At 50.9% G+C, this 23,473-nt stretch overlaps 2 protein-coding genes across 2 annotated transcripts; one reads left to right on the top strand and one right to left on the bottom strand.

Annotated features, from left to right (window-relative positions):
* Positions 1 to 1,530: 1,530 nt before the first annotated feature.
* Positions 1,531 to 11,569, top strand: LOC131587774 (omega-hydroxyceramide transacylase-like). The gene is made up of 7 exons (XM_058856004.1): positions 1,531 to 2,282; positions 5,039 to 5,135; positions 5,781 to 6,001; positions 6,659 to 6,724; positions 7,495 to 7,555; positions 7,996 to 8,206; positions 10,094 to 11,569. The coding sequence occupies exons 2-7, from the start codon at positions 5,057 to 5,059 to the stop codon at positions 10,122 to 10,124; spliced, it is 669 nt and encodes a 222-aa protein (XP_058711987.1). The 5' UTR covers positions 1,531 to 2,282; positions 5,039 to 5,056; the 3' UTR covers positions 10,125 to 11,569.
* Positions 11,570 to 14,007: 2,438 nt separating this feature from the next.
* PNPLA1 (patatin like phospholipase domain containing 1) lies at positions 14,008 to 20,940 on the bottom strand. Its single transcript, XM_058855579.1, has 7 exons — positions 20,739 to 20,940; positions 17,736 to 17,968; positions 16,618 to 16,683; positions 14,704 to 14,916; positions 14,232 to 14,292; positions 14,056 to 14,152; positions 14,008 to 14,011 (listed from the first exon to the last, which is right to left on the bottom strand). The coding sequence occupies exons 1-7, from the start codon at positions 20,938 to 20,940 to the stop codon at positions 14,008 to 14,010; spliced, it is 876 nt and encodes a 291-aa protein (XP_058711562.1).
* Between the last annotated feature and the right edge of the window lie 2,533 nt (positions 20,941 to 23,473).

Genomic DNA, 23,473 nt, shown 5'->3' with positions numbered 1-23,473 from the left:
GGGGGTGGAATGAGATGAGCTTTAAGGTACCTCCCAGCCCAAACCATTCCATGGTTCTGTGATTTCAGGATTCTGGAAGTGTATCATCCTCCTGCTGCCACTGCAGACTCCCAGGCTGTCACTTAGGTATAAATCAACAAGGATGAGGTTTTTCCCAAGGAACCCAGACATCCCAGCTGTGCCTGTATTGCGCAGGGCTCACGCTTGGCTCTGGTGTGTAATTATTTCAAGGCCAGGTTGGACAGGGCTTGGAGCAATCTGGGATAGTGAAGGTGTCCCTGCCATGGCAGAGGTGGAACTTGATACAGTTTAAAGTTTCTTCCAGGCCAAACCATTCCGTGATTCTGTTCTCAACTACCAGCATCTCTTAGTGGTATAACAGATCCTAAGGGTCTGGCAAGGCTAAGGAATCTTTTCTGGCCTGAAATGAAGCAGTGCCTGCCAGAAGACCTTCCAGCTGGAGGTGATCTGGAAACCACCATTTCCTGGTGCTCTCTGCCCGGGGCTGAGCAGGGCTGTCCTGCAGAGCCCTTGGCTGGGAGCACGGGGCACAGCTCCAGAGCCGGGTGAAGTCACCGTGCTGAAGTCACTGTTTCATCACCATCAGGGCAGCTCTTGAGGCTGCCCTGGGCAGTGACATCATCACCTCGTGTTCCCAGATGAGGTGTCTGTCACAGGAACAGGGAAAAGGTTTCTCTCCTTAATGCTGGACGTAGGATAGGTTGGAGGTTCATGTGCCACAGTTCTGGTAGAAGGGAAGATAAGTGTGTTTGGGGCATGTTCTAGAAGCTGCCAAAGTCACAGGAATACCAGTTAGTGAGGCAAGGTCCAGGGTGGATCATTCCCACTCTTTTTCTTTACTACTTAGAATAAAGGTTGTCTGTGACATCAGCAGCAAAAACGTCACTCATGTGGTCAGCTCTTCTAAAATCTGTGTCCTGGTAGGAGGGCAGGGATGGGAATGTGCTCCCTGGGCCAGTGTCAGCACTTCCTGCTGAGGAGGCAGCGACTGGGATGTGCTGAAACATTGAGCAGCCAAGAGGCAGCTGAGGGGCCCGGGTGAGCACACACAGGTGAGCAAGGCCCCAGCATGGGCAAGTTCAGACCCCTGTCCAGGCCACTCCTTTCTTCTGCTCCTGTTCCAGTGCACTAAACTGGGGAGGTGCCATGGAAACTCCTTGATTAATCACAGACTGTTTAGACACAAATAATAAAACTCATCTTCCATGAAGGCAAGAGAGGAACAACAACTGGGTTTTGCTACGATTAGGCTCTTACAGGAGAAGATTTCAACTCAAAATAGAACTGCTCTTTTGGCTTTCTGTATTGGTGTCTTTCTGCCCCTCAGTCCTCTTTTCACCCCCTGCTGTAGCTGTAAGGACTGGTCAGATTCCCTGGTTTGGACCCTGCAGCATCACAGTTTCCAATTATCCACGGGAGCAGGAGGCACTGAGGGTGGGCTGGTGTGTGGGAAGCAGGACTGGTGAATCCTTTGGTGTTGGCACAGTCCTGCTGAGGGAAATGTGAAGCCAAAACACCCTTTTGTTCCAGGAACTGTGGCAGAGGATACAGCTTAAGGCAATCCCTGCTGACTTGCAGAGGGAAACTCTGTTCCTGTGCTGGAAATCTCCCAGAAGCTTTGCTTTCCTGGCCTCCACAAGCCCTCCCCACTTCACCTCCTTGCAGCCAGCAGCTTTTTTTCCTAGTGCCTTTTGCATCAGCAGTGTCAGGGTTCCAAATTCTTCCTGGTCTGTAGCGCTCTTTTCAATTGTCCTGGGGCTTTTACATCACTGTTGGGCACTGCTACAAGTATGGCTGGAGCAGGGAATTTTGGACAGGGCTCTGTGTGAATGAATGAGCTCTGTGGGAGCTTGAATGAGCTCAGCCCCTCCTGCCTGCTGCCTTGTGCCCCAAACCCTGGCCAGCTAAAGCTCCTTCAGCCAGGGGGGTGCATTTTGAGCAGCCAGCCACTGTCTGCAGGGAGCAAAGCTGTGGCTGTCTGTAAAAACATCCGGGACATGGCTTTTCCTGTATTTCTCAGGTGCAGGAGATGATACTTCTGGTCGTGCAGGGGATCTGTGAGGGCAGCGGTGCATCCACAGCTCCCAGCCATGATCCTGCCCGCACAGCACCAGCTCCTCACTGCCCGTGGAACTGCTGCTCGAGGTCTGTGCCAGTGCTTGAAGTCTGACAGCTGCACGTTGGATTCTGGGGTGATTCATTGTCCCACAGAAACAAATTCCTCAAAGTCTTCCTCTTGAAAGGACTTACACATCAGAAATGTAAGTGGGTTAGCTACACACTGCATTCCCAGAACGGGGCAGCCCCGAGGTCACAGCTTTGTCATTGCGGCAGATCCGTGAGGGAAGCGGTTTGGTGTCAGCTGTGTGTTAAATATTCCACCTTGGGGAGCTGAGAGAACCTCCTGGCAGGTGCCAGCCTGTCCCTGCTGTGTCCTGGATGAGCAGCTGAGGTGGCTCCTGGTTCATTTGAATCCCGCAGGAGGAATATCCTACTTGGGCTATTGTCTTGTATTGTCAGGCACACGGGTTCCTTGTTTCCCTTTGCCTAATGGAGCTTCCAAGTGGCCCACACTGGATGGTCTCTTTGCCCAAGGCCAAGCTTGGCTGTGTCCCCAAAGCTGGGATGAAGAAATGAGGGACAGGCGAGCAGGGTCCCTGGGCTCGCAGCACTTTCTGACCCGGTGATGGGGAAATGCCAAATGTCATGAGGGTGTTTGGCCTGGTAAAACAACAGACTTGAAACACAGGGTATCACCCAGGGACACACACAGCCTGTGTCCCATCCAGGGCAGGGCAGAGAGAGGCCAAGAAACAGCTTCTGCATTTCCACAGCAGCATTTCCCAATCACTGTTTATGCCACCTGGCTCACTCCTACTCAGATCACCTGGATTTCTTCTTTCCAAGCCCCACCTTTTTGGAGCCCTGGGTACCTCACTCTGACACTATCTACACCCAACTAAATTTTTTCTAACTCCTTGCTCCTTTTGGAAGACACCAGGCACAGTGCAAGGCTTTGAAAGCCAGGGAGATCTGGCACTACCTGCTAGGAGGGAATAAGCAGATTCAGTCTTGGCTTCCCTCTGCTTTTCAATGCTAAACACTGTTTATTTCTTGGTGCTGCAAGATTGGGTAAGAAGGTAAAACAAAGGCATTTACAAACAATCTCAATATTACAAAGCTGCAATTAAGAATAAACTATGACTTGTGTGGTGTGATCCATGGGTTTGGTTTGGGATTGGAGTGCCAGAGTTCTCTAACTGTATTTGGAAAGCAGTGCAATACTGTGTTACGTTTCCAGTTCCCTCTTGTGCTGCTATCTGAGGACACGAGAGCTTGAACCCAAGGCTTGAAGCACTGGGAATGCTGGTGCTTCTCTAAGACTGGCTCTGGTTTTTCCCCAAGCTATGGAGTTGTGCATAAAGGTTTTCCTTAAGCTCAAGGGCTTTGTGTGCCTCACCCATGGCTTCCAGATGCCACTTCCCTCCTGCGGCAGAAGCAGCTGCTGAAGTTGACTCTTCTCATTGCAGTTAATTCTTAGGGGATCTTTGCACTAAAGAAGAGATGGAAAGTGATTTCCAGTGCATTTGTCCTCTTGATTAGGCATGGAATATATTTCTTCCTCTTGTCTTGAGTCTTCAGTTTTATTTTGCTGCTCAGCAGCAGGATCAGCAAGGTGTGTGCAAGGAGCTCAGTGCCTTGGCTCCTGGCTGGTGGCAGACACTGCTCCCGTCTGCAGTTGGGGCTGGATTGACCCTGGGCCGATGCTTTGGTGGGAGTGGAGCCCACAGCCCTGTCAGCCCCAGCACATCCAGCACAGCTGCTCTGTCACCCTCAGGGCTGTTTTGCAGCCCCCTCACAGAGGTCATGGCTGCATCCAGCTCCATCCAGCACTGCCCCAACAAGAGGGAGAGAAGCATTTCCTGGTGGCTTTGGGAGCATTTTGTCTGAAGATGTTGGCTAGATTTCCATGTGTATCAGATGAGGCGTGTCCCAGTTGGTATTGTTTGTGCAGGCCACTTGCTCAGCTCTCAGTGCTGCTTTTCCCACTTGCAGCTTCCCAATGTCTCACCCAGCTGCAAAACTAACAAGGCTTTGCATTTCTAAGGGGATAACCAAAACATCCCTTCATTTGTCAGCCTTTTTGTCCCTTCTTTCCTTCTTCATCGACCTGTTGCCCTACTGAAACCTTGGCCATGTAGGAGGCAGGTGAAACCACAAGTTGTTGCCTGGACTCTGTATTTTTATCCTTTTGCAAGCAAACTCAGGCCCTGAAATTGTGAAAGAAGGAAAACAACTTGTGTTGTGATTTCTTCAGTAACCCGATCACCTTGTCCAAATTCTGTTATGATTTCTCTAGTAATCCAGCCACCTTCTCCACTCCCTGGGATGGGGTTTGGCAACCTGTTGCAAATGGAGCAAGAGAGTTTTGAGCAGCAGCTTGCAAGACTCTTTTGTACCAAGGAATATTTGCAGATTCCTACTGCCCAAGAGGCAGGAGTTTTGTGCTGAAACTCCAGGATATCACTGAAGCAGTTCACCACTTTGGGAAGCAGCTTTTCCCTCCCAAAGCCTCAGTCCTGGGGCCCACCAGAGCCCTGGGCTGCTCTGCCAACACATCGGTGTGACATGTGGCTGTCCCCATCGCCTGGGGCTGCCAGTGCTCACCTCAGCCACCCTGCAATGCAGTAATCTTATTTTAATGAGCATTAGGACATCACATCATCTACTTCTGCCCACTGCAGCTGTTTCACTGGACCTTTGGCTCACAGATTGATGTCAAACAGAGGCATATAAGACACTGAGAGTGCGGATGGAAAGAGAACCACAGCTGAGGGTTGGCTTGCTGGGGAAAACCCATTGAAGCTGTTGGGCAGCTGTTTTCTTCTTGTTGGGGTCCTTGGAGTTAGCAGAGATGCTGAAAATAAGTGGAAAAGAGGGAAGACCTTACTCTATACTGTTAAGAGGCTGTGGTTTCATGATTCCATACCAAGCTGGAGTGTTATCTGCTTTGCAGGATTTGTCTCCTGACATAATGAAATCTGCATACAGGATCTATGGGTCATCTTCAGGATCAGTTCTATCTTCACTCGGACTGTGTGGATGTGATGTGGGTAAGAGCTACAGATTTCTGTATGTTTTTTTGTCTGAAGAGATGGAATATCTGGGAATTTTGCAGTTGCAAATTTTTTTTCATCGTCAGTGGTTAATTCCTCAGATTTTTTACTTTATTGGCTTCTTGAAGAGTGGAAAACATGGGTAAATTAGGCAGCACAGAGAAAACAGCGTAGATATAGTCACTGCATCTTATTAACTGGAATTAATGGCAAGCATCTCTAATAAAAAAACCAGAGGTGCTCTCCCTGATAAGGCGTTTGGGATTGTTGGTAGATTGCCAAAACAACAAGGGGAAAGAAATCCCATTAGCAGAGAAGAGATGCAGAGCTAACAGGAGGAAATGTTATACAAATGCTTCCTGTCAGTTTTCTCCCGTATGTCCAAAAACTTTTAAGATGCCTTGTGCAGAGAATGGGGAGAAATGGGGAAAGAAAAAAAAATGCATCTGCCTCCTGCAATATTGAAAGTGCTTGGAAAAGTTGGGTCCACACATTGGAGCTACAGCCCTAAGGAAAACAGTGGTTCTAAATGAGCATTTAGCAGATAAGATACCCCTTTCCCTGGTGGAAGTGTAGCTTAGAAAGTACATAAATAACAATGTAAGGGATGTAGAATGATTGCTTTCCTTTGCTTTACTTCAGATGAGGTAAAGGAGTATTTCCTCAGTCATCTGAAAACCTCTTTCTGGGGCCTGGTCCCTGGAGGAGGGATACACAGACTATTAAAGGATGCCTTACAAAAATTCCTGCCTCCAAATGCTCACGAGCTGTTGTCTGGAAAGCTGCACATTGTCCTCACCCGTCTGCATGACTGGAGAAATGTGACAGTGTCTGACTTTGCCTCGAAGGAGGAGCTGATTCAGGTGGGAGCAGCCACAGCCACCCCATGAGGGAGGAGCTGGGTGACATTTGCTGCCCGGCCATGTCCCACAGCACAAAATCACAGAATGGTTTGGGTTGGATGGGACCTTAAAGCTCCTCCAGTTCCAGCCCTGTCATGGGCAGGGACACCTTCCACTGTCCCAGGCTGTTCTCAAGTCCCATCCAACCCAGCCTTGGGCAACAACTGGGCAGCCACAGCTTCTCTGGGCAGCCTGCACAGGGCCTCAACAGCCTCATGATAAAAACTATCTGCCCAATATCTAAATCTGCCCTTGTAGTTGGAAACCATCACCCCTTGTCATATCCTAAGAGGCCCTAGTCCATTCTTGTCTATGCCATGTCCTTGCCACCTTCTGAATCCACACAAGCTGAAATAATTAAAAAAAAAACAGCTCTTTTGATTGCTGTCTGAGTTATCCTGAACATGCAGGGAGCAAATTGAGGCATTTCACAAGTTCCCTTCCTACTTCTCTGCCCTGGCTGTGGGTATCCCACATGGTCTGGTGCCCATTTGTCAGTGGTGCCCAATAACCCTGCTGGGGGGGTCGCTTTTTGCATTCACAGATGAGCCACCACCCCCAGAGGACACAGTTTCTGTGGCTCTTTGCTCACCTCTGTCCTTCCCATCTCACCCACAGGCTGTGATGTGCAGCTGCTACGTCCCGGTGTATTTTGGGTTCTCCCCTCCAACATACCGTGGGGTGGTGAGTAGCTTTGTGGTCTGGAGACCCTGTCCCAGCTCAGGCCCAGGGCCCCTCCAGCATCTTTCCTTTCTCCAGTGATGGCATTAAGGATGTTTCTACCTGTGTTTGCCACCAACATAGCTCAGGATGGGTTCCCCATAAGTGTCTGCAGAGGGAAGAACAGGGCCCCAAAATGTGACCTCACTGCAGACTGAGTTTCTCACAGAATTGTCCATCTTCCCCTGTCCCTGGAGTTGCTTCAGCTCCCTCGTGCTGCAGTTTCCTCCCAGTTCCATTGTGGGAGTGTTTTGGGGGGAAGGAGCAGGGCGGGTGTGGACCTGGAGCAGGGGAGAAGCGGGTGGAGCTGATCCCTGGAAGGGGATCCCTGGAGCCCCAGAACCTCAGTCTGGTGTGGGCCTGGCTGGGGAACAAGGCCCACATTTGCCTGTGTGAGCAGCACTGCTCTCTCTGCCAAGGGCAAGGCTCAGGGCTCCCTGCTCTGTCTCCCAGCGCTACGTGGACGGGGAGCTGGCCATGTGGAAAGCCAACTTCGTGTCCCGCTCCACCATCACCATCTCTGCCTTCGCTGGTGAATATGACATCTGCCCCAGGGATGGCCCAGCTGCCTTCTTGACCTTCCAGCTCGCTGATTGTATCATGCAGATCTCAAAAATGAACTTCTGCCGATTAAAGAACATTTTATTGGTTCCTAAACGTGAGGTGAGCTGCTCCTCCAGGTAGGCAGAGCCATGAGCCCCTGCAGCTGCCCTGAGTGCCACTTCTCCCCACAGGTCATGGAGCGCTTTCTTATCGAGGGCTACCAGGACACGATCTCCTTCCTAAAGAGACTGAGTAAGTGACTGGGAGTGAGGACAAGTAGGTTGGTGTTTCCCTTACATTGTTGATTTGCTGACACAAGGTAAGAGATGCTGCCCCAGAGGGACTGGGACAGAGAAATGCCTGTATTCCTGGATTACCTGCCAGGATTACCTGAGTCTTGGCCTCTCCTGAAGTTCCCTCTGGAGCCACACTCCCCTTTTCTCTGCCATACTGGGCATGACAGAGCTTTTCCCCAGGGAACACAGGTCCCAGGGCCTCTAGACAGAAGCACAGGCTCAGGTTCCTGTGTGGTGTTTGAAGCCCGTGGTGCACAGAGCAGCAATGTTTGGTGATCCGTGAGCCCTGGGATCATCAGTATCCCAGATTTCCAGTCAGCCCAGGTTGTGCCTCACTCTGCTGCAGACCTGGCAGTTTAGCAACAAGCAGTGAGAGCTGGAATCTCTTCCCACCAGGGGATTTCCAGGTGAATTACTTTGAGGGCTTCACACTTTCCTTGGCCAATGAATCCATTCAGAAAGGTGAGACCCTGCTCCTGAAGCAACAAATGAGGGTTCTTCACTCAAGAGCCACCGATCATGAGGATGACACCACAGAGAACTCAGGGATCAGCCAGCAAAAGATGAAGAATAGGAAGCCCCACACCCCTTCTCCACGCCCAGCAAGGTAAAGTACCAGCTTCCTTTACCCCATCAGTTTTCAAGTGACTTGCCCAGGGTTGTCAGTGCCCAAAGAGGCTCTGTGGCAGCTGAGAACATCAGGAATGGGAGAAAGTTCCCACTCAGGTCAGGGGTTACAAGTGAGGCCTCACACCGAGCCCGAGCCCTCAACATAGGTGAGCATTGGGGACTTCATTTGTGGCTGGGTCAGAGCTCTTTCCATGGAGAAGGCCATGTATTCACTCACCTTGTGAGGTAAGAACAGGTTCTGCCCACACATCCCTTCATTAGGGGTGTCTCAAGGGTTCAAGCTGCCTTTACTATGCCAGCCAAATCCAAACATCTCCTTAGGAGCTCTGGCTGCAGCCACAGAAATCATGCAAGGAAAGCATATCACAGCTGTAGGTAAACCTCTTACTGTATCATTTTTAAGCAACACAAGGCAGGTTTAAATCTAAAACTTATAATTTTCTGCAATCCTATACAAAATAATGCCCACTCCCATTTTAGTTTTGCATGGAAAACCAGTGAATCCTCTGCATTTCACTTTGCAGTTTGTTACTAAAAATTACAAAGAAGCAGCTGATGAAATGCAAAATTTCTTTCCATTTTACTCTTTATTTTCTTCTTCTTTCTGAGTCTTTCAACATTTCAGAATTTATCAGCTTAAGAAAAATTACACAGCTTTTTCAACATGATGATTATTTAAAATGTAGCCAGATAAATTAAATGTGAAAAATGACACAATCTGCTAAATCACAACAAATGAGCAACATACAGGGGAAAGAATAGGACTGTTACCATTCCAGATCTAAAAATAAAAGCTTGTAAAACATAAAATAGGAGCAAGAAAGATATTTCCTTTGAAAACAAACCAACTCTAGACCCACTAAGAAATGCAGGACACAGTGTTAGGCTGTAGAAGTTGATTCCCTGGTTGCTTTTCTAAAGGCTCCATCAGACTGAGCTATGTGGAGATTTTGGTAACAACAAGGTGGGAATGAGGTTTCTTTGGATCTTGGGCAGCTCTGGGATATCAGGGATCTCTGTCTCTAGTTTGCAGCTGGGCTGCAACATTTTTGACCAGCTTCAGGTGAAAAATTCCTCCTGTGGAAGGAATAAAGGCTCATCTGTTAGGCCAGAGACCAATCAAGGGGTGAGCCCAGGCTCTTGTTCTCCAGAGGAGAAGCACATCAGATTTTCCACTTCTGACAAGGAAAAGCCCTACTGATGAAGGGCAGGCAAAGGCTCTTTCACTGTTTGTCTGTGCAATGCTAGAATGTCATTGATGCCACCAAAGCAGCAGGGGGATAAACTTGTGAATAATTTGTACCTGATTTCTTGAACAAGTGACATTTCCAGAGGACAAGTGTCTGGAGCCTGCAATCCCACGAGGCTCAGGCTGCATTAGCAGGTTATCCACAAGCACTTGCCTCTTATCCATGTGCCCAGCAGGACAATTGCACAAGGAATTGCACTCTTCTCAGTACCCAGACTGGAAACTGAGTCTGGCATGAGGGACCTGCGGCCAACAGCCAGGGCCACGGGCAGGACTGGGCACATGCTTGGCTTTGTTGGGCTCAGTTTCATGCATCAGACTCAAGGACTCTTCCCTCTAGACCTGCAGTGGGATCCAGCTCCAGAGGGAGCTGTGCTGTCTTGGGTTGTCTCCAGACTCTCATCCCATCCACCTCAGGCTTCACATTTCTGCTGAGCTCAAAGCAGAATGAGGACAGGGGTATGAGGGTGATATTCTGAGGATACCAAAACCTGCTGCCCTTTAGACAACAGGAGGAAGGGAAGCGGCTCTGAGCAGGCACTTGAATCCAGTTTGTCCCACAGGAACTGCCTGAGGTGTCTGTCAGACTGACCAACATGGTTTTATTCCCTTTAGGGCCAGCTCAGCCACAGAAGAGCATTTCTGAGCCCGCTGCTGCCTTTGGTCCCAGGCTATGCTTTAAAGAGGCAATGAGCAACTTGGAACCCAGCCTGAAGGCTGAGCCTGACCTGCCCCGAGGAGCACACGGACTGTGCCAGCAATGCCACAGCACAGGCAGGGCCACAGCCCCTGGATGATTCCCATGATCCACCCCTAGAGGAGTCATTCCAGGCTGCTTCTATCCCCACTGCTGCAACTGGGCTTCCCACTTTGCTTCCTTGGGGTGAAACAAGCTCCTGCACAAGATGATTCCAATCAATGCCAAACTTTGCCTCTATCTATTGCCTCTGACAAAGCCTCCATTGCCATTAGCTCCAAGCTCATGTCTCCAAGAGGAGACAGCATCAGCCCTGCTTGCTTGAAAAGATGAGGGATTAATAAAGCAAAACCCAGCTGATTTGAATACTGAATTGTTAAATTGTTAAGTACTCATTTCTTGCTCATTCCTGCAGGTTTGGAGCAGGAGGGTTTTGTGCTGAGACCATTTTAGTTTGGGAGTTCCTTGCAGAATGATTGTTGTTAAAGTTCTCCAAGTTTTACTAATTGTTTATGATCAAGCTCTGCATGGGGCAGGTGGGATACACTGGGAAGTTCAAACCGTGCTCCTGTTTGTGGCTGAGCTTTGCAGATGCATTTAGTGGATTGGGAAGTCCAATTCCTAGATGAGAATTTTCTTGGGGGAATTTTAATGCCCGTTTCAATAGGGTAACTATTGAACTTCAGGCTGACTGAAATGGCAAATTCCTGCCTGGAGGTGGGGATGGTGCTTGCAGCAGCCTGGAGAAGGAGCTGTTGGATAAGTGGGAGGGAGCAGAGGTGCAAAAGCAAATGATGGGCCGATTGTGCCTGCCTGGGGAGGGCTGGCTGTCTCTGAGCCTTCCACTTTGCCCTGTGGCAGGAACAGCTGAGCAGCCTGGCTTTGGCTGCAGGGCTTGAGAGCTGTAAATCCATCCAGGATGGATGGAAGACAGGAGCAGACAGGATCCAATGCAAATGGGATCCATCAAAATGGGCCAGGAAGTTCTAAGGGGACTGGAGCACCTTCCCTATGGAGACAGGCTGAGAAAGCTGGGCCTGTTCAGCCAGGAGAGGAGAGGGTTGTGTGGAGGCCTCACAGCCCCACCAAGGATCTGAAGGGGCTACAGAGAAAGCTGGAGAGGGACCTCTCATCAGGAACTGGAGGGACAGGCCAAGGCTCCATGGCTTCCCACTGCCAGAGGGCAGGGATGGATGGGATATTGGGAAGGAATTTTCCCTGGGAGGGTGGGCAGGCCCTGGCACAGGATTCAGAGCTGCTGTGGCTGCCCCTGAATCCCTTGAAATGTCTAAGGCCAGGTTTCACAGGGCTTAGAGCAACTTGGGAGAGTGGAAAGTGTTCCTGCCATGGCAGGGATGGAACAGGATGAGCTTTGAGGTCCCTTTTAATCCAAACCATTTAATGATTCTGTGAAATAAGAATCCAGGTTTCTTTTAGCAAACTCATTCCACAGAAAGTATTACCAGATCACTGATTTCAACCAGAGATGGCAGAATATAGGATATTGTTCTTTCACACAGCACTCCTAGTTAACTTTGAGGCTGGTTACATCGAAGCTGCCTTCAGCTACTCCCTACATTCATTCCTGCAGTCTCCGTGGCCCTTTGGATGAAACTGCCCTCTGTTCCATTTCCCTTTGTGCAATTAAACAGGCTCTTTAATAAACAGCTGCTGCTGTTGGGATCCATTTGTTTCCTGTTGAGAACCAACAAACAGGGGAGACACAGCTGGGGCAAAGGCCATCCACAGCCTCTGCTATGAAGCACAGATTTGGGATAATTAAGAGCACTGCCATTAGTTCTGTGTGCAGACCAGTGACACGGGGTGTGTTTGCCTGGGCCATGCTCTGTGTGTGGCCCTGACTTACAGACAACTGCAGAACTCATGCATTTGTGAAATGTCAGGAGATGCAGCCTGCAGGACTTGGAACTAGGGGGAAGTTAATCTTTAGGTTTCTCCATCCTTCTGCACAGCTGCAAGTTCCAGGGGGATCCAAATGCACTCCCAGTTCCACAGGCAGGAGAAGCAGGGCTATGGGGAGGTGTGAAGCTCAAGAATTGATAATTGGTAAAAAAACTTCAGGGAACTGTAGGAAAATTAGTTCCTGCCAGGTATGATGCTCCCTAAAGCTTTTCTCTCTCTCTCTCTCTCTCTCACTCTGAGGAATCTCTCTGGAGGTATTTGAGTGGGAGGAAAACACTTAAAACCTGGCATTTCCTGGTGAGTGCCTGCCCTGTAATCTGCATTAAAGCAGGGAAGGGATGCTGCTGGTGGGGAGGAGATGGAGTGGGCAGGGAAAGGGCTGAGTTGTGGGGGCTGCAGGTGAAGCTGCCCCGTGGCCCCTGCAGCCTGGGGTGAGTCCCAGGAGTGGCCCCGGAGCTTTGCCTCAGCCATCGTGGAAGAGCAGGTGAGGCCTGAGCAGGGGCACTGCAGTGGCAGCACTGCAGGCAGAACCAGACAGGTTCTGAAGAGAAGAAATGCTCCCCAAAAATCCCCTCGAGAACCAGCAGCCATGCTGGTGTGTGCTGGTGTTGCCCACCACATTTCGAGGCAGCGCTGGAGACCCCCAGGGCTCCGCTGGGACAATCCTTGTTACCTGTGGGAACAAGGTGAGAGTTGAGGCAGGGTCAAGATACTGACAGGGATGAGCAGCCCCAGGAATGTTTGACTCCAAAGGGCTTTCTCACAGCTGAGGAGCTTGCAGCTGCCTCAGGGCAAAATCATTTCAAGTCTCTTGGGCAGCTGCACAGGAGGGAACTCGCAAGAAGATTTTGGGGGCTATACTTTAAATCCCTGAGAGCTTAGTGCCCGAACATCTCTCAGGATCTTGGTGAATGTGCCTGGTGTCCTGCCAGGACAGAGCCCAGCACATAAATATCTGGGACACAACTGTATTGCCGTAGGGAGGTGGCACTAAGCTGGTTTGTAGCTTTTTTGAGATACCAAAATAATATCATAGGGATAAAAAATATCTACTTATAATGTGAGCTACTCCAGGCTTGGAGTTTTTAGCCACACTCAGCATCAGTAACCCAGTGGATGAGGTTCCCAAAGATTTTCCTGCCCTGTACCCTGCTCTCTTTATGCTGAGGGTCTGCAGCCCCCCAGTCCCTCACCTCCTCCTGTCCACGGCTGTCTTAGGCAAACCAGGCACCAAGGTCTGGAGGAGCTTGTGGAGTCGTTGTACCAGGGAGCTGACACCTTCCAGCAGCCCCCACACCTTCTTCACCCTGCAAAAGCAAACCATGCAGGCTGAGTTTAATGATGGCTAAAGGCAGCAAAAGGAGAGGGTGTTGATGGTAAATGCACACTTATGTAGTGTAATAATCTTGCAATAACCATGAGATCCTGTGGCATTCCCACCAGCTGTACCCTCTCTTCCTTGGGTCTTGCCTTCAGGAAACACCAAATCCCTCCATGTGTCCCTTCAGCTGCCCAGCCTCTGCTAAAGGCACAGCCCCTGGTTTGTGTGTCATTCCCTAATGCCTCTGCTGGGATGTTCTTACCCCTTCCTGAATAAGGCTGGGAGCCTGTACGGCTGCAGCAGGACCTTCGCCAGTGGGTCCTGCAGTCCATTCACCTGCTCCTTCTTCCACAAGCCTGCACCCAGGAATGACAGCACACAAGGAAATAAAGACCAGTAATTACAAACAGTGAAATAAATGCAATAACTCCTCTTGTCCAGCTCTGAAGCCCATGCCAGAGTCCAGCTGGAGCCACTCTTACAAAGTCTCTTTGCAATAGAAATGTTTAATAAATAACTCTTAAATATAACACTGCCACTCTTGAAGGTTGCAGCTGCTCTAAACCCAAACTGAGCACCCCAAATCCTCTACCTGGCAGGAAGTAAGGGGTCAGGCACTGAGGGACCCTTTTGTACAGGCCAGGGTGTGTCCCGTTGGGTTTTCCAGAGTCATTCTTCCCACAGGTGCTGCCAAAGCGGAAATTGCCATCGAAGTAGTTAAAGCCAAAGGCATCTGGGAGACACGGAGAGAAAGGGATGATGCTTGTCTGTGTCACACCCAGGTGCCCCTCAGGTCCTGGGGTGCCACTTACTGTTCCTGTACAGGAAAAGGGCAGTGTCCTGGTACCCCTGGGAGAAAATGTCGTTCAAGACCTGCAAGGAGAAACACTTGAGGTCACTGAAGAGCCCTGTCTCCAATACTACAGGATCTATCCAAAGCTGTTTGATTGTGGAGGGTTGGGATGGCCCATTTGGGAGGGCAGCAAGCAGTGGTTGGTTTCCAGCCACCACAGCACCGGTCAGAGAAACACAGAATGCTTTGCGTTGGAAGGGATTACCTGGTTTTGTCTGGTCCTTTGCAGATTGTGCACCCCATCCCCAGCTGGCCATCCACCAGCAGTGCCCCCCCCAAAATGTACCGCAGAAACAGTGGGTGCTGCCCCCTCCCTTTGAAATCCCATTAATAAACAGTGGAGATTGAGCTGACCCTTAAATCTTGACAAGGCAGGAACAGCATTAATCTTTTCACCAAAACTGAGCTGGGAGAAGTCCCGGTGGGCTCACCATGGTGCTGGGTGGAAAGAGAGCGTAGCTGATCCTGCACAGGTTCTCTATGGAGATCTGGATGCTGCCATTGAAGATCTGGAAGCAGAAGAAGATGGCGGGGCAGTCGCGGGGGCAGATGTCCAGCTCACCGGTGAACGGGGACACGGTGATCACGGGCTCCTCCAGGCTGGACACGGGCTGCAGGCCTGTGAAGCCTCCGTCCACGTAGCGCTGGGGGAGGAGCAGAGGGAGGGTTTGCTTTGGGCACCTTTGCAGTGTCTGCACTTATGGATGCTAACTCTGAAACAGAGTGCCTGTGGAAATTACAGGCCGCATAGTTTCTCAGCCTTGCCTGAGAAAGTGGCCTGAGAATTCATAAGGAGGAATTAAAACAATCCTCAGAGACAGAGAACAGCCTGGCAGGTGCTGTTTGTCTGTTCCTTGTTTTCTTGCAGGAGAAGGTCGGGGGGTGGTGAGCCCCACTGACCAATGATGGTGATGTGTTAGTTCACTGACCAATAAGAGTTTCTTTTCTGTACTTTCCACGTATCGGTCTATAAAAAAGACCTGAAGCAATAAACTGAGAGAAATTCTCCTGATCGACTCCTAGAGAGTCTGTGTCGTTTCTTCCCAGCCGTTCCTAATAGAGCAACATGCACTGGTGACACTCCTGGTGTGAGCCTGTTGCAGCTCGTCCTCCCTTCCCACTTCCAACAGCTCCTTGTCCCTCCTGTGCTCTTTATCCCTTTGCCAGCTCCTTCCCCTGCCCTGCCTGTGGCACCCAGCCAGCTCCTCCACCAGGTGCTGTAATCCACAGCTGTTATTAAAATGGAAATATAATTATTTTCATTCACAAAGCTTTATACAACAATTTTTGGCAGTCAGGAGCCAAATCAGACATCACCAAATGCACAGTGTTGTGTAACTTTCAAGTCCTCAGCTCGAGCAGTAGGGCCCTCACGTTTAATAGTTGCCTGCAGATTCATGGGGGATTACTCACTGGGCAGGGAAAATGTCAATTGCTCTATTCCAAAAGGAATCTGGATTTACCACCCACCTCAGTGGGACTGGAAGTTGCAGGTGATGGAATTAAATGTTGATGAAATAACAGTGCAGAGGGGCCTCACAGAGCAATCACAGCCCTGGGGATGGGTTGGGTGGGAAGGGACCTTAAAGCTCATCCAGTGCCACCCCCTGCCATGGGCAGGGACACCTCCCACTATCCCAGGTTACTCCAAACCGTGTCCAACCTGGCCTTGAACATTTCCAGGGACCTTAGAGACCCTTCCAGTGCCTGAAGGGGCTCCAAGAGAGGTTTTGGACAAGGGATGGAGTGACGGGACAAGGGGGAATGGCTTCCCACTGCCAGTAGGGTCAGATGGGATTTGGGAAGAAATCCATCCCTGTGAGAGCGGTGAGGCCTTGCACAGGTTGCCCAGAAAAGCTGTGGCTGCCCCAACCCTGGAAGTGGATGCACTGGAAAACACTGCTGAGATCCTCCTTCCCTTCCCTCAGACATGCAGAACATGGAAATGCTCAGGGCTGGGGGAGGATCCTCCCACGAACTCTCGATGTCTCAGCTGTGCAAGTCAGCACCTGAGCCGAGGGATGAACCTGCTGCAGCCAAGCCCTGCCTGGGATAACTGGATTGTGTCTCAAGGTCCCCACTGTGGGCGTCCTCTTAAGTCACTCAGAGATCTGCAAGGTCATCCACGCTGTCCATGGGCAGAGCAGGAGAGGGTTCTCCAGATGGCAATTCCACCTAGCTGTCATCTTAGGATGTGGTGAAGAATAAGCTGAAGGACTTTATCATCCTCCATCAACTAAAGGAAAAGCCTGGACACACCTATCCCTCCCTGGTCAGAGGAATGTCAAGTTCATACCCGAGAACACCCTGCTGGGAGTGTGTGTTTTAGTGGAAATATCACTCACCACTCCTCGGTAGGATGGAGGGATGAATCCACAGTAAATTGGAAGAAAGCAGCTGCAGAGGAGAGCCTGGGGAGGAGAGGGATTGCAGAAGTCAATGTCCCTGTCAAAGGTCTTCTGAACAAAAGCTGTTGACTTGGTGCCTGAAAATTCAGCCTTGACAAAATCTGGAACCAAGCTGTTGGTGCCACCTGGACTTTGCTGGGGACTGTGACAAGAAAGGCTTCAAAAAGGGAAAATATCTGATTTCACTGAAGGGGAAACACTTCTCTGGAGCAGGGCACAACACTGCATTTATTTAATTTTATAGCTGCCAGAATTAATCACTGTAAGTCTACATGTCCGTGTCCAATACTGCCCTTTGATGGTGGCAAGCTGAAGCTTTGGTGCCAATTTCTATCTGTGCAGGTTTTTGGACAAAACCAAGACACCCTCACGAGGCATCCTCACCCTGCTGGGATCTGTCAGTGGTAAAGCCACTGCTGGAGTGTTTGCAACCATTTCCCACCAATCTCATCAGCTGGGAGTGAGCACCCCGGGCTCCTGGGCTACCTAGAGGAGGCACCATGGCGTGAACTCCAACATCTCCATGGAGTTGTCATCTTCTGCTGTCTCCCTGGGACAAGCTCATGGTCAGCTCTGTTAGGACTTTACCCTGGGATTCTCCCCACAGCAGATAATTTACTGTTTATGAGCTGCTTGTTGTTCAGCAGCAGCTTTGTCCAGCTCTTTCCTCCCAGGAAAGTGCTGAGGCAACAAGGAAAACCATTGCCAGATGGCTGAAGAGAGACCTGTGGGGAGAGCTGAGGGGTCACATCAGCACTGACAGGGCTCTTTGCAAAGTCATTATTAGAGCCCAAACATCATCTGTATAAGGGTGGAAATGAACCTGCTGGTTTTTTAGCGTGTTTTATTCCATCTGATCCTGGAACTCAAGCCTTCCTCCCTGCCCCCAAGCTCATGGAGCCCATTGTGGTGGGACCACAGCTCTGGCAGGGCCTCCTGACCCTCTCTCCATCTCGGGTAGAAAACAGTGCAGTTTAAGCCACCAGCACCTGGGGTATGTCCATCCCAGGCGGTCACTGGAGACCTTCCTAGGCCCCAGAGGAAGGGCTCTGTACCTGAATGAGCTCCTCCTTGGAGCTGAACTCCGAGGCCATGACGTTCTGGCCATCCACCACCCGCGTCAGCGAGATGTGCAGCCGGCCCGAGGCCAGCAGGTAGGAATCCTCCGGCAGCATCCGCTGCAGGACAGTTTTGAGATTGGCCAGCAAGCTGCACTTGGGAGAGAGGGGGCCCAGGATGGTTTTCCTGACTTCCGTTGCCAGTGCAAAGAAAAACTCCTTTAGGTCATCTGAAACAGAAGCGAGGGAAAGATGGAAAGTCAATATCCCTCCTGCATAGTAATTGTCTTTTAAATCCTGTTTTTAACACTCCTCACAAATAAAGCTTCTTGCAGCCCCTCTGTGCTACCCCAGGATGATTCTGCTGCTACAGTGGGGGATGCTGTGGTGGGGCAGGAAGGGGACCATGATGCCCACAATGTCCTCAGAGGACATCACATCTCTGTGTGACCTCACTGGTGAAATCCCCACCTGCACCAGAGGTGGGACCTCAAGATGTTCCTAGTCAGGATTAGAGAAAGGCTCCAGAGAGCCCCAGGAAGGGGGAAACTGAGTTATCCATGACAATGCGACTTGCACAAATGTTCCTGCCTTTCACCTCTGGTTTTCCATGTGAGCAGTCCCAGGCTCTGCAGGGAGCTGGGCTGGCTCCCAGCCGAGGATGAGGGGCACCTCTTCTGCTCAGGGCTGTCCTGCAAGCCAGGTGTCCTGGCTGCACATTGCTGGGATGCCCAGCTCACCTGAGCTAACCTCAGGAGGTGTTAATAGCCATGACATGTATCAGCACATCCCACGAGCTGGGTTAAAGGAGCAGAGCCCTGGAGCTCTGGCCGAGGGCTCAGGAGACTCCAGGTTTTAAAGGTTTCACAGTGATGGGGAGGAAGAGGAGTGCAGCAAACTCTGCAGGCAGCCTGATGCCACAGAGGGAATTGGGTGCCTTTGCTGGCACGGGGAGCTCACCTGGGGGAATGTCCCACCTGGGGGGTTGCAGTGAGAGCCCATCCAGCACCGAAGCAGCAAGGAGCTGTCCTTGCACCCACGTGAGCTCCCTGGGACCCTGCACGGGCTTGGCTCAGCACCAAGGCTTTGTAGGGGCAGAGGTTTCCGTGCGGTCTCATGGGATTGTGTGGACGGACAGACGGATTAGGTGGAGTGTCCTGAAGGCAACTGGAGCAACACAGGCATTAAGAGGGGTTATGTGTGTTTGAGTGGATGCTGAGGCCACGTGGGGCAACGATTAACCCTGGGCAGGTTTGCACGGAGGACCAGACCTGCAGGGAGGTGGGGCATGCCCAGGTCACTGTCTGGCTGCTCTGTGTCCTGGAAATGGGGGAAAACATGGAAAAACTGCCCACAAACTGCCGAGTAAGAGGTGGGAGCCGAGCCCAGCTTTGTGGGCTTTGGTTCTGTACGGGGCTGAGCGAGTGAAGGATGAGCCTGGCAGCAATGTGACCATCCCTGCCTGCACCAGCTTGGTGCCAAGCCTGTCCCCACGAGGTGACCAGTGGGGTCACAGCCTGGCTCTGGGAGCTCAGAGCTCCTTACCCAGCCCGGGGCAGGGGACAGGCAGCTGACTGCAGCCGCCCTGTGGGACACCAAACACACCTTTCACCTTCTTTTTGCCCCTCTCATCCCCAGGACGAATATGACAGAGCTTTTGCCCCATTCATTTTCCTTGTTAGAAACCTGACCAGAGTCATCACTATCCAAAGTGTCTTTTTTCCTCTGGGGAAGATATTTTGGGCACAAGATCATCTCAGCTCCACAGAGTGGATGGTGCCTTCCACCTCCAGGCAAGCAGATGCCCAGTTCAGGACTTGCACCCCCAGCAAGAGCAGTTGCCAAATGTATTTTTACTGCTGGACAGCCCCAGATCCACCCACTACAGCAGCAGGAAGAATCAGAAATTTTGGGGCCCTTGCTTATTTGTGGAGGAGTTTGTCCCCATGTGGGCAGAAATGTTCCTTTCTGCCTTGTCTAAACATATTTGCCAATGTTTGGAATTATTTTTAGCTGCAGAAGAACCATTCCAGCACCTACCAGAGGTTTCAGGAATCATATGTGCCCTCCCAGCTTCCTCCATCATTTTTTGGTCCCTAAAACCTTCTGCTCTTCCTAAATGTCCCCATTGCTTGAAGCAGAACTTGGATCAGGCTTTAGATCCTTAAGCCTTGTGTACACTTGTTTACACATGGGCACTAATTGGAAATATGGGAGGATGTGATTATTAAAAGTGGATTAACTACTCTGAATTAATTCTTCACATGGAGGATCTTGTTGCTAGAGGGGCCTGTTTCCACACTGTTGAAAGAGGGTCAGAGGAAAACCCCTTTAGCAGCAAGAAGAGAAATCTCAGCCCCGGGCTGGAGCAGACTGCTGTTCCTCCAGGAATTTCCTGCTGACAAACCCTTGAGCTTTAGCCACAGGGAAAGGTGCACCTGGAGCTGGGAATCACAAGACATGTCCTTTTGTTCTGGGAGGTCCAGTGGAATAAGCCAAAGTGACACACAAACAATGCTGTCAGCTCTGTAGATACCTGTGTGACAGCCACTCCTGTCCCTTCATAGCTACACATCCCAAGAACTGATCCATATGGAGATCCATAGGGAAAAGGGGCTTGGCATGGGCAAATCCAGCCCCTGCAGCTGCACAGACTTGGCTTTGGCACATCTCAGCACCCCTCAGGCCTCAGAGCAGAAGGGCAGGAGATCTGCTCCTCCAGCAGGAGCAGGAAAAGGAGCCAATGGAATACAGGTACATCCAGATTTCCCCATCATTTCTGCCCACCAGCTGAGCCAGGAACACTCAGGCTGTAAGAACCGGCTTTTTCAGCTTACACCTCCCAGCACTGCCCTGGCTGCCAAGCCTGGCAACACCTTGGGTTTCTGTGCTGCCTCACAAGCCAGGAGAGTTCCAGCAGCCCCACCGCCCCAGCAGCCCCCCGAGGCATCACCCCCAGGGGATGAGCTCCCAAAGGACTCGAGGCCGTGGTTTTCTTACCGAGGCCGACGCCGCACACGACGGCGGCGGCGATGAGCGACCCGGCCGAGGAGCCGTAGACCTTGCAGGCGGACTTGAGGAGCTCAGGAGCCAACTCCAGCAGGGACTGCACCACCCCAACCTGGTACAGGGCCAGGAAGCCACTGCCCGAAAAGGAGAGCGAGAAAGGGGTGCTGGAAGCCCGGAGATCCTCCACAGCCATCTCGGGATCAAAGCAGCGGATCTGACTCGAGGTCTCAGGTCGTCCTTTTTCACCAGGTGAACCTCAAGCTCTCTTCTCCTCTGCTGCCTCCAGGCTCATCTCTGGCTGCAGAGGAGTCCAGAAGACGGATTTTCTGCCTCCTTTTATGACAGCTCCCTGAGGCGTTGAGATTCGCGAGCTATTTTAATTGCTGCCTGTGCTAAAAACAGAAATTTTCCCCTGATCAAAACAGCTCTTATAATCCTCAACCACAGCCAGCTTGGATGCTCAGGGATGAATCAGGGCTCCCCTCTCGTGCCAACAGGCCTGCAGTGCCCCAGGAGCCCTCCCAGAGAGGGTCCTGGTGTGACTGTGCCCGGCACACAGAAACGTCCGTGCAAAAATTCCTCTTTGCTTCATGCTTTCTTCATCAAGGAGTGTTTTCCTAAATTGGATTCTCCATCAATCCCAGCTTAGGCACAGCTCAGTACTGAGTGAGTAAAGGCTTGTATAAGACACTTAAAGCCAGAGGGTGTTACACAAGGGGTGGATGCAGGGCGTTACGATGGGTTAGGTTTGGAAATATTCCTTATATTTGCTCCCTGTTGGAAGGGTTTTGCCCTTGCCTGACCCTTGGATATTGTTTGCATGGGGCAAAAACCAAAGACGTGGATTTGTTTTTCTCTCCCCTCTCAATAAAGCCCTACAGCAGCACCACGTTACCCAAACTTGTGGTTATTGAACCAGAATCAAACTGCCTTTGGACTGTCTGCTTTGCCTGGGGGATAGTTACAAAACCAGGGAGAAATGCAGATTTCTTCTCTTTTCTAAATGATTTCTTAGTGATCCAATGCTGCTGCCAACATACAGAACAAAAATTGCCATTTTAACAGATGTATTTATTAAGTACTGGTAAATATTGTGTCGTTTCTGTTGTCCAAATTCAGTGTTTCTGTTTCAGTGTCCAGAGCTGCACACTGAGAGGAAACATTCCATGGGTTAGAATTAGAGCTGTGTGTACAACACATGGGCATGTGGGTAAGGAACAAGGCTCTCCTTCCCTGGCCAGGACAGTACAGGGAACCACAGCATGGTCCCAGCATCCTGATACCACCTTTGCAGTTCTGTTTCACCCCAAATTTTCATACATTTTTCCCTGCCTTCCCCAGCCATGACCGTGTCCCCAAGACAGGAACTGGAGCAGACACACTGAAATGCAAAATGTCCCTGGGTTGAGTTGTCACCAGGAGCTGCTGTCAGCAGGTGGACATTGCCTGGAACCCCCAGGGAAATGTCACAGCATGGCCAGGGCTGGTCTCTGGTGCTCCCTGGATGTCAGGACACACAGGAGGAGTTTGCCAGCTCCAAGATATATCTAATAATGAATGGGATTATCCTGGAAGTGAACAACTGCCTGAATTAGGGCTTTTAGATGCACAGCTTTACTGGAGCCCCTAATTTCTTGTCTTTGTGGTGTCTGATGTTTTTCATGATCCCCTCGCTGGGTGAGTCTCCCACACACCCCAGCCTCTCCACCACCCTGAGAGTTATCAAAGCTCTCATCTGTGTGATTCATGCCACTGGCTCCTCCAGCCATTGGGAAAGCAAATCCCTTCATTTAAAGGATTTTCTTCCAGTTCATGAAGGACAAAACTATCACCTGTTGCTGTGACTGGTCCAGACACGCCAGGGCACTGGAAGTGCAGAGGGTTTATGTGTTGGAATGAGTTGTTCCCATGTTCCCTGTTCGTTGTTCCTATTGTTTGCCTCAGGCCCCCAGGGGCTCCAGCAGGCTCTGCATAAGGAGCTGTAGGATGCTCCTGCTTCACTCAGCCCTTGCACCTCCTCAGCCCAGCCCAGCCAGCGTTTGGGAAAGATATAAATGATCCCATGGCAGCTGTGGGAACACACGGCTCTGTCCTGCACTCAGTTACGGGGGCTCTCCAGGGGGGAGATTGGCCAAGGTGCCGAACCTCCCCTGCAGCCACCCCAGCAGCCAACACCACAGCCCGGGACAGCATCCAGGAGGCATCATCCTGCCTGGCTCAGTTCCATGCTCCCGTGAGATGAAACCTTGTCATCATCCTCTTAGTGACAGCAAATTTTGCATTAATTGGCTCATCAAGCGCCGGGCTGATTTTCTAAGCTGCCCTCCCCCGGGCACTCCAAAGCAGGATTAGTGGGGACTGACGACTTTGGAGACACAGGATTCCCTCAGCAGCCTGGCACGGTTTGGGGAGAAAGCCCCCAGCTCCCATGAGCACTGGGGGGGCTGGGGGCTGTGCAGGGCTGGGTTTTACCCGGGCAGGATCACAGCCCAGATGGCCGGGGTCCGTGATCCAGGGATTTTCATGAGAGGCGATTGTCTTTGCTGTGGGAAGCCACAACAGGGTGTTTAGGGAAGGATGAAGGTAATGCCGAGAGCTGGAAACGGCTCAAACCCTCAGGACTAAGAACTTGCCCTTCTTTAAAACCTTCTCAATATCTTCAGTGGCCACAGGTGATCAAGTCCCAATTTTATAACCAGGAGATTGATCCAAGGTGTTGGAATTTC

The sequence above is a fragment of the Poecile atricapillus genome, chromosome 23 (genome assembly GCF_030490865.1).
Source record: "Poecile atricapillus isolate bPoeAtr1 chromosome 23, bPoeAtr1.hap1, whole genome shotgun sequence".
Taxonomy (NCBI): domain Eukaryota; kingdom Metazoa; phylum Chordata; class Aves; order Passeriformes; family Paridae; genus Poecile; species Poecile atricapillus.
This window is presented reverse-complemented; position numbering and strand designations above follow the sequence as displayed.

Bases quoted from the DNA above. Each gene is read 5' to 3' on its own strand.
- LOC131587774 (XM_058856004.1), top strand. From the start codon at position 5,057: ATGAAATCTGCATACAGGATCTATGGGTCATCTTCAGGATCAGTTCTA. The intron at 5,136-5,780 runs GTAAGAGCTACA...GCTTTACTTCAG, and splicing joins ACTGTGTGGATGTGATGTGG to ATGAGGTAAAGGAGTATTTC. The intron at 6,002-6,658 runs GTGGGAGCAGCC...TCTCACCCACAG, and splicing joins CGAAGGAGGAGCTGATTCAG to GCTGTGATGTGCAGCTGCTA.
- PNPLA1 (XM_058855579.1), bottom strand. From the start codon at position 20,940: ATGGCTGTGGAGGATCTCCGGGCTTCCAGCACCCCTTTCTCGCTCTCC. The intron at 17,969-20,738 runs GTAAGAAAACCA...CTTCTGTTTCAG, and splicing joins CGTGTGCGGCGTCGGCCTCG to ATGACCTAAAGGAGTTTTTC. The intron at 16,684-17,735 runs GTACAGAGCCCT...TCTCCTCCCCAG, and splicing joins CCAAGGAGGAGCTCATTCAG to GCTCTCCTCTGCAGCTGCTT.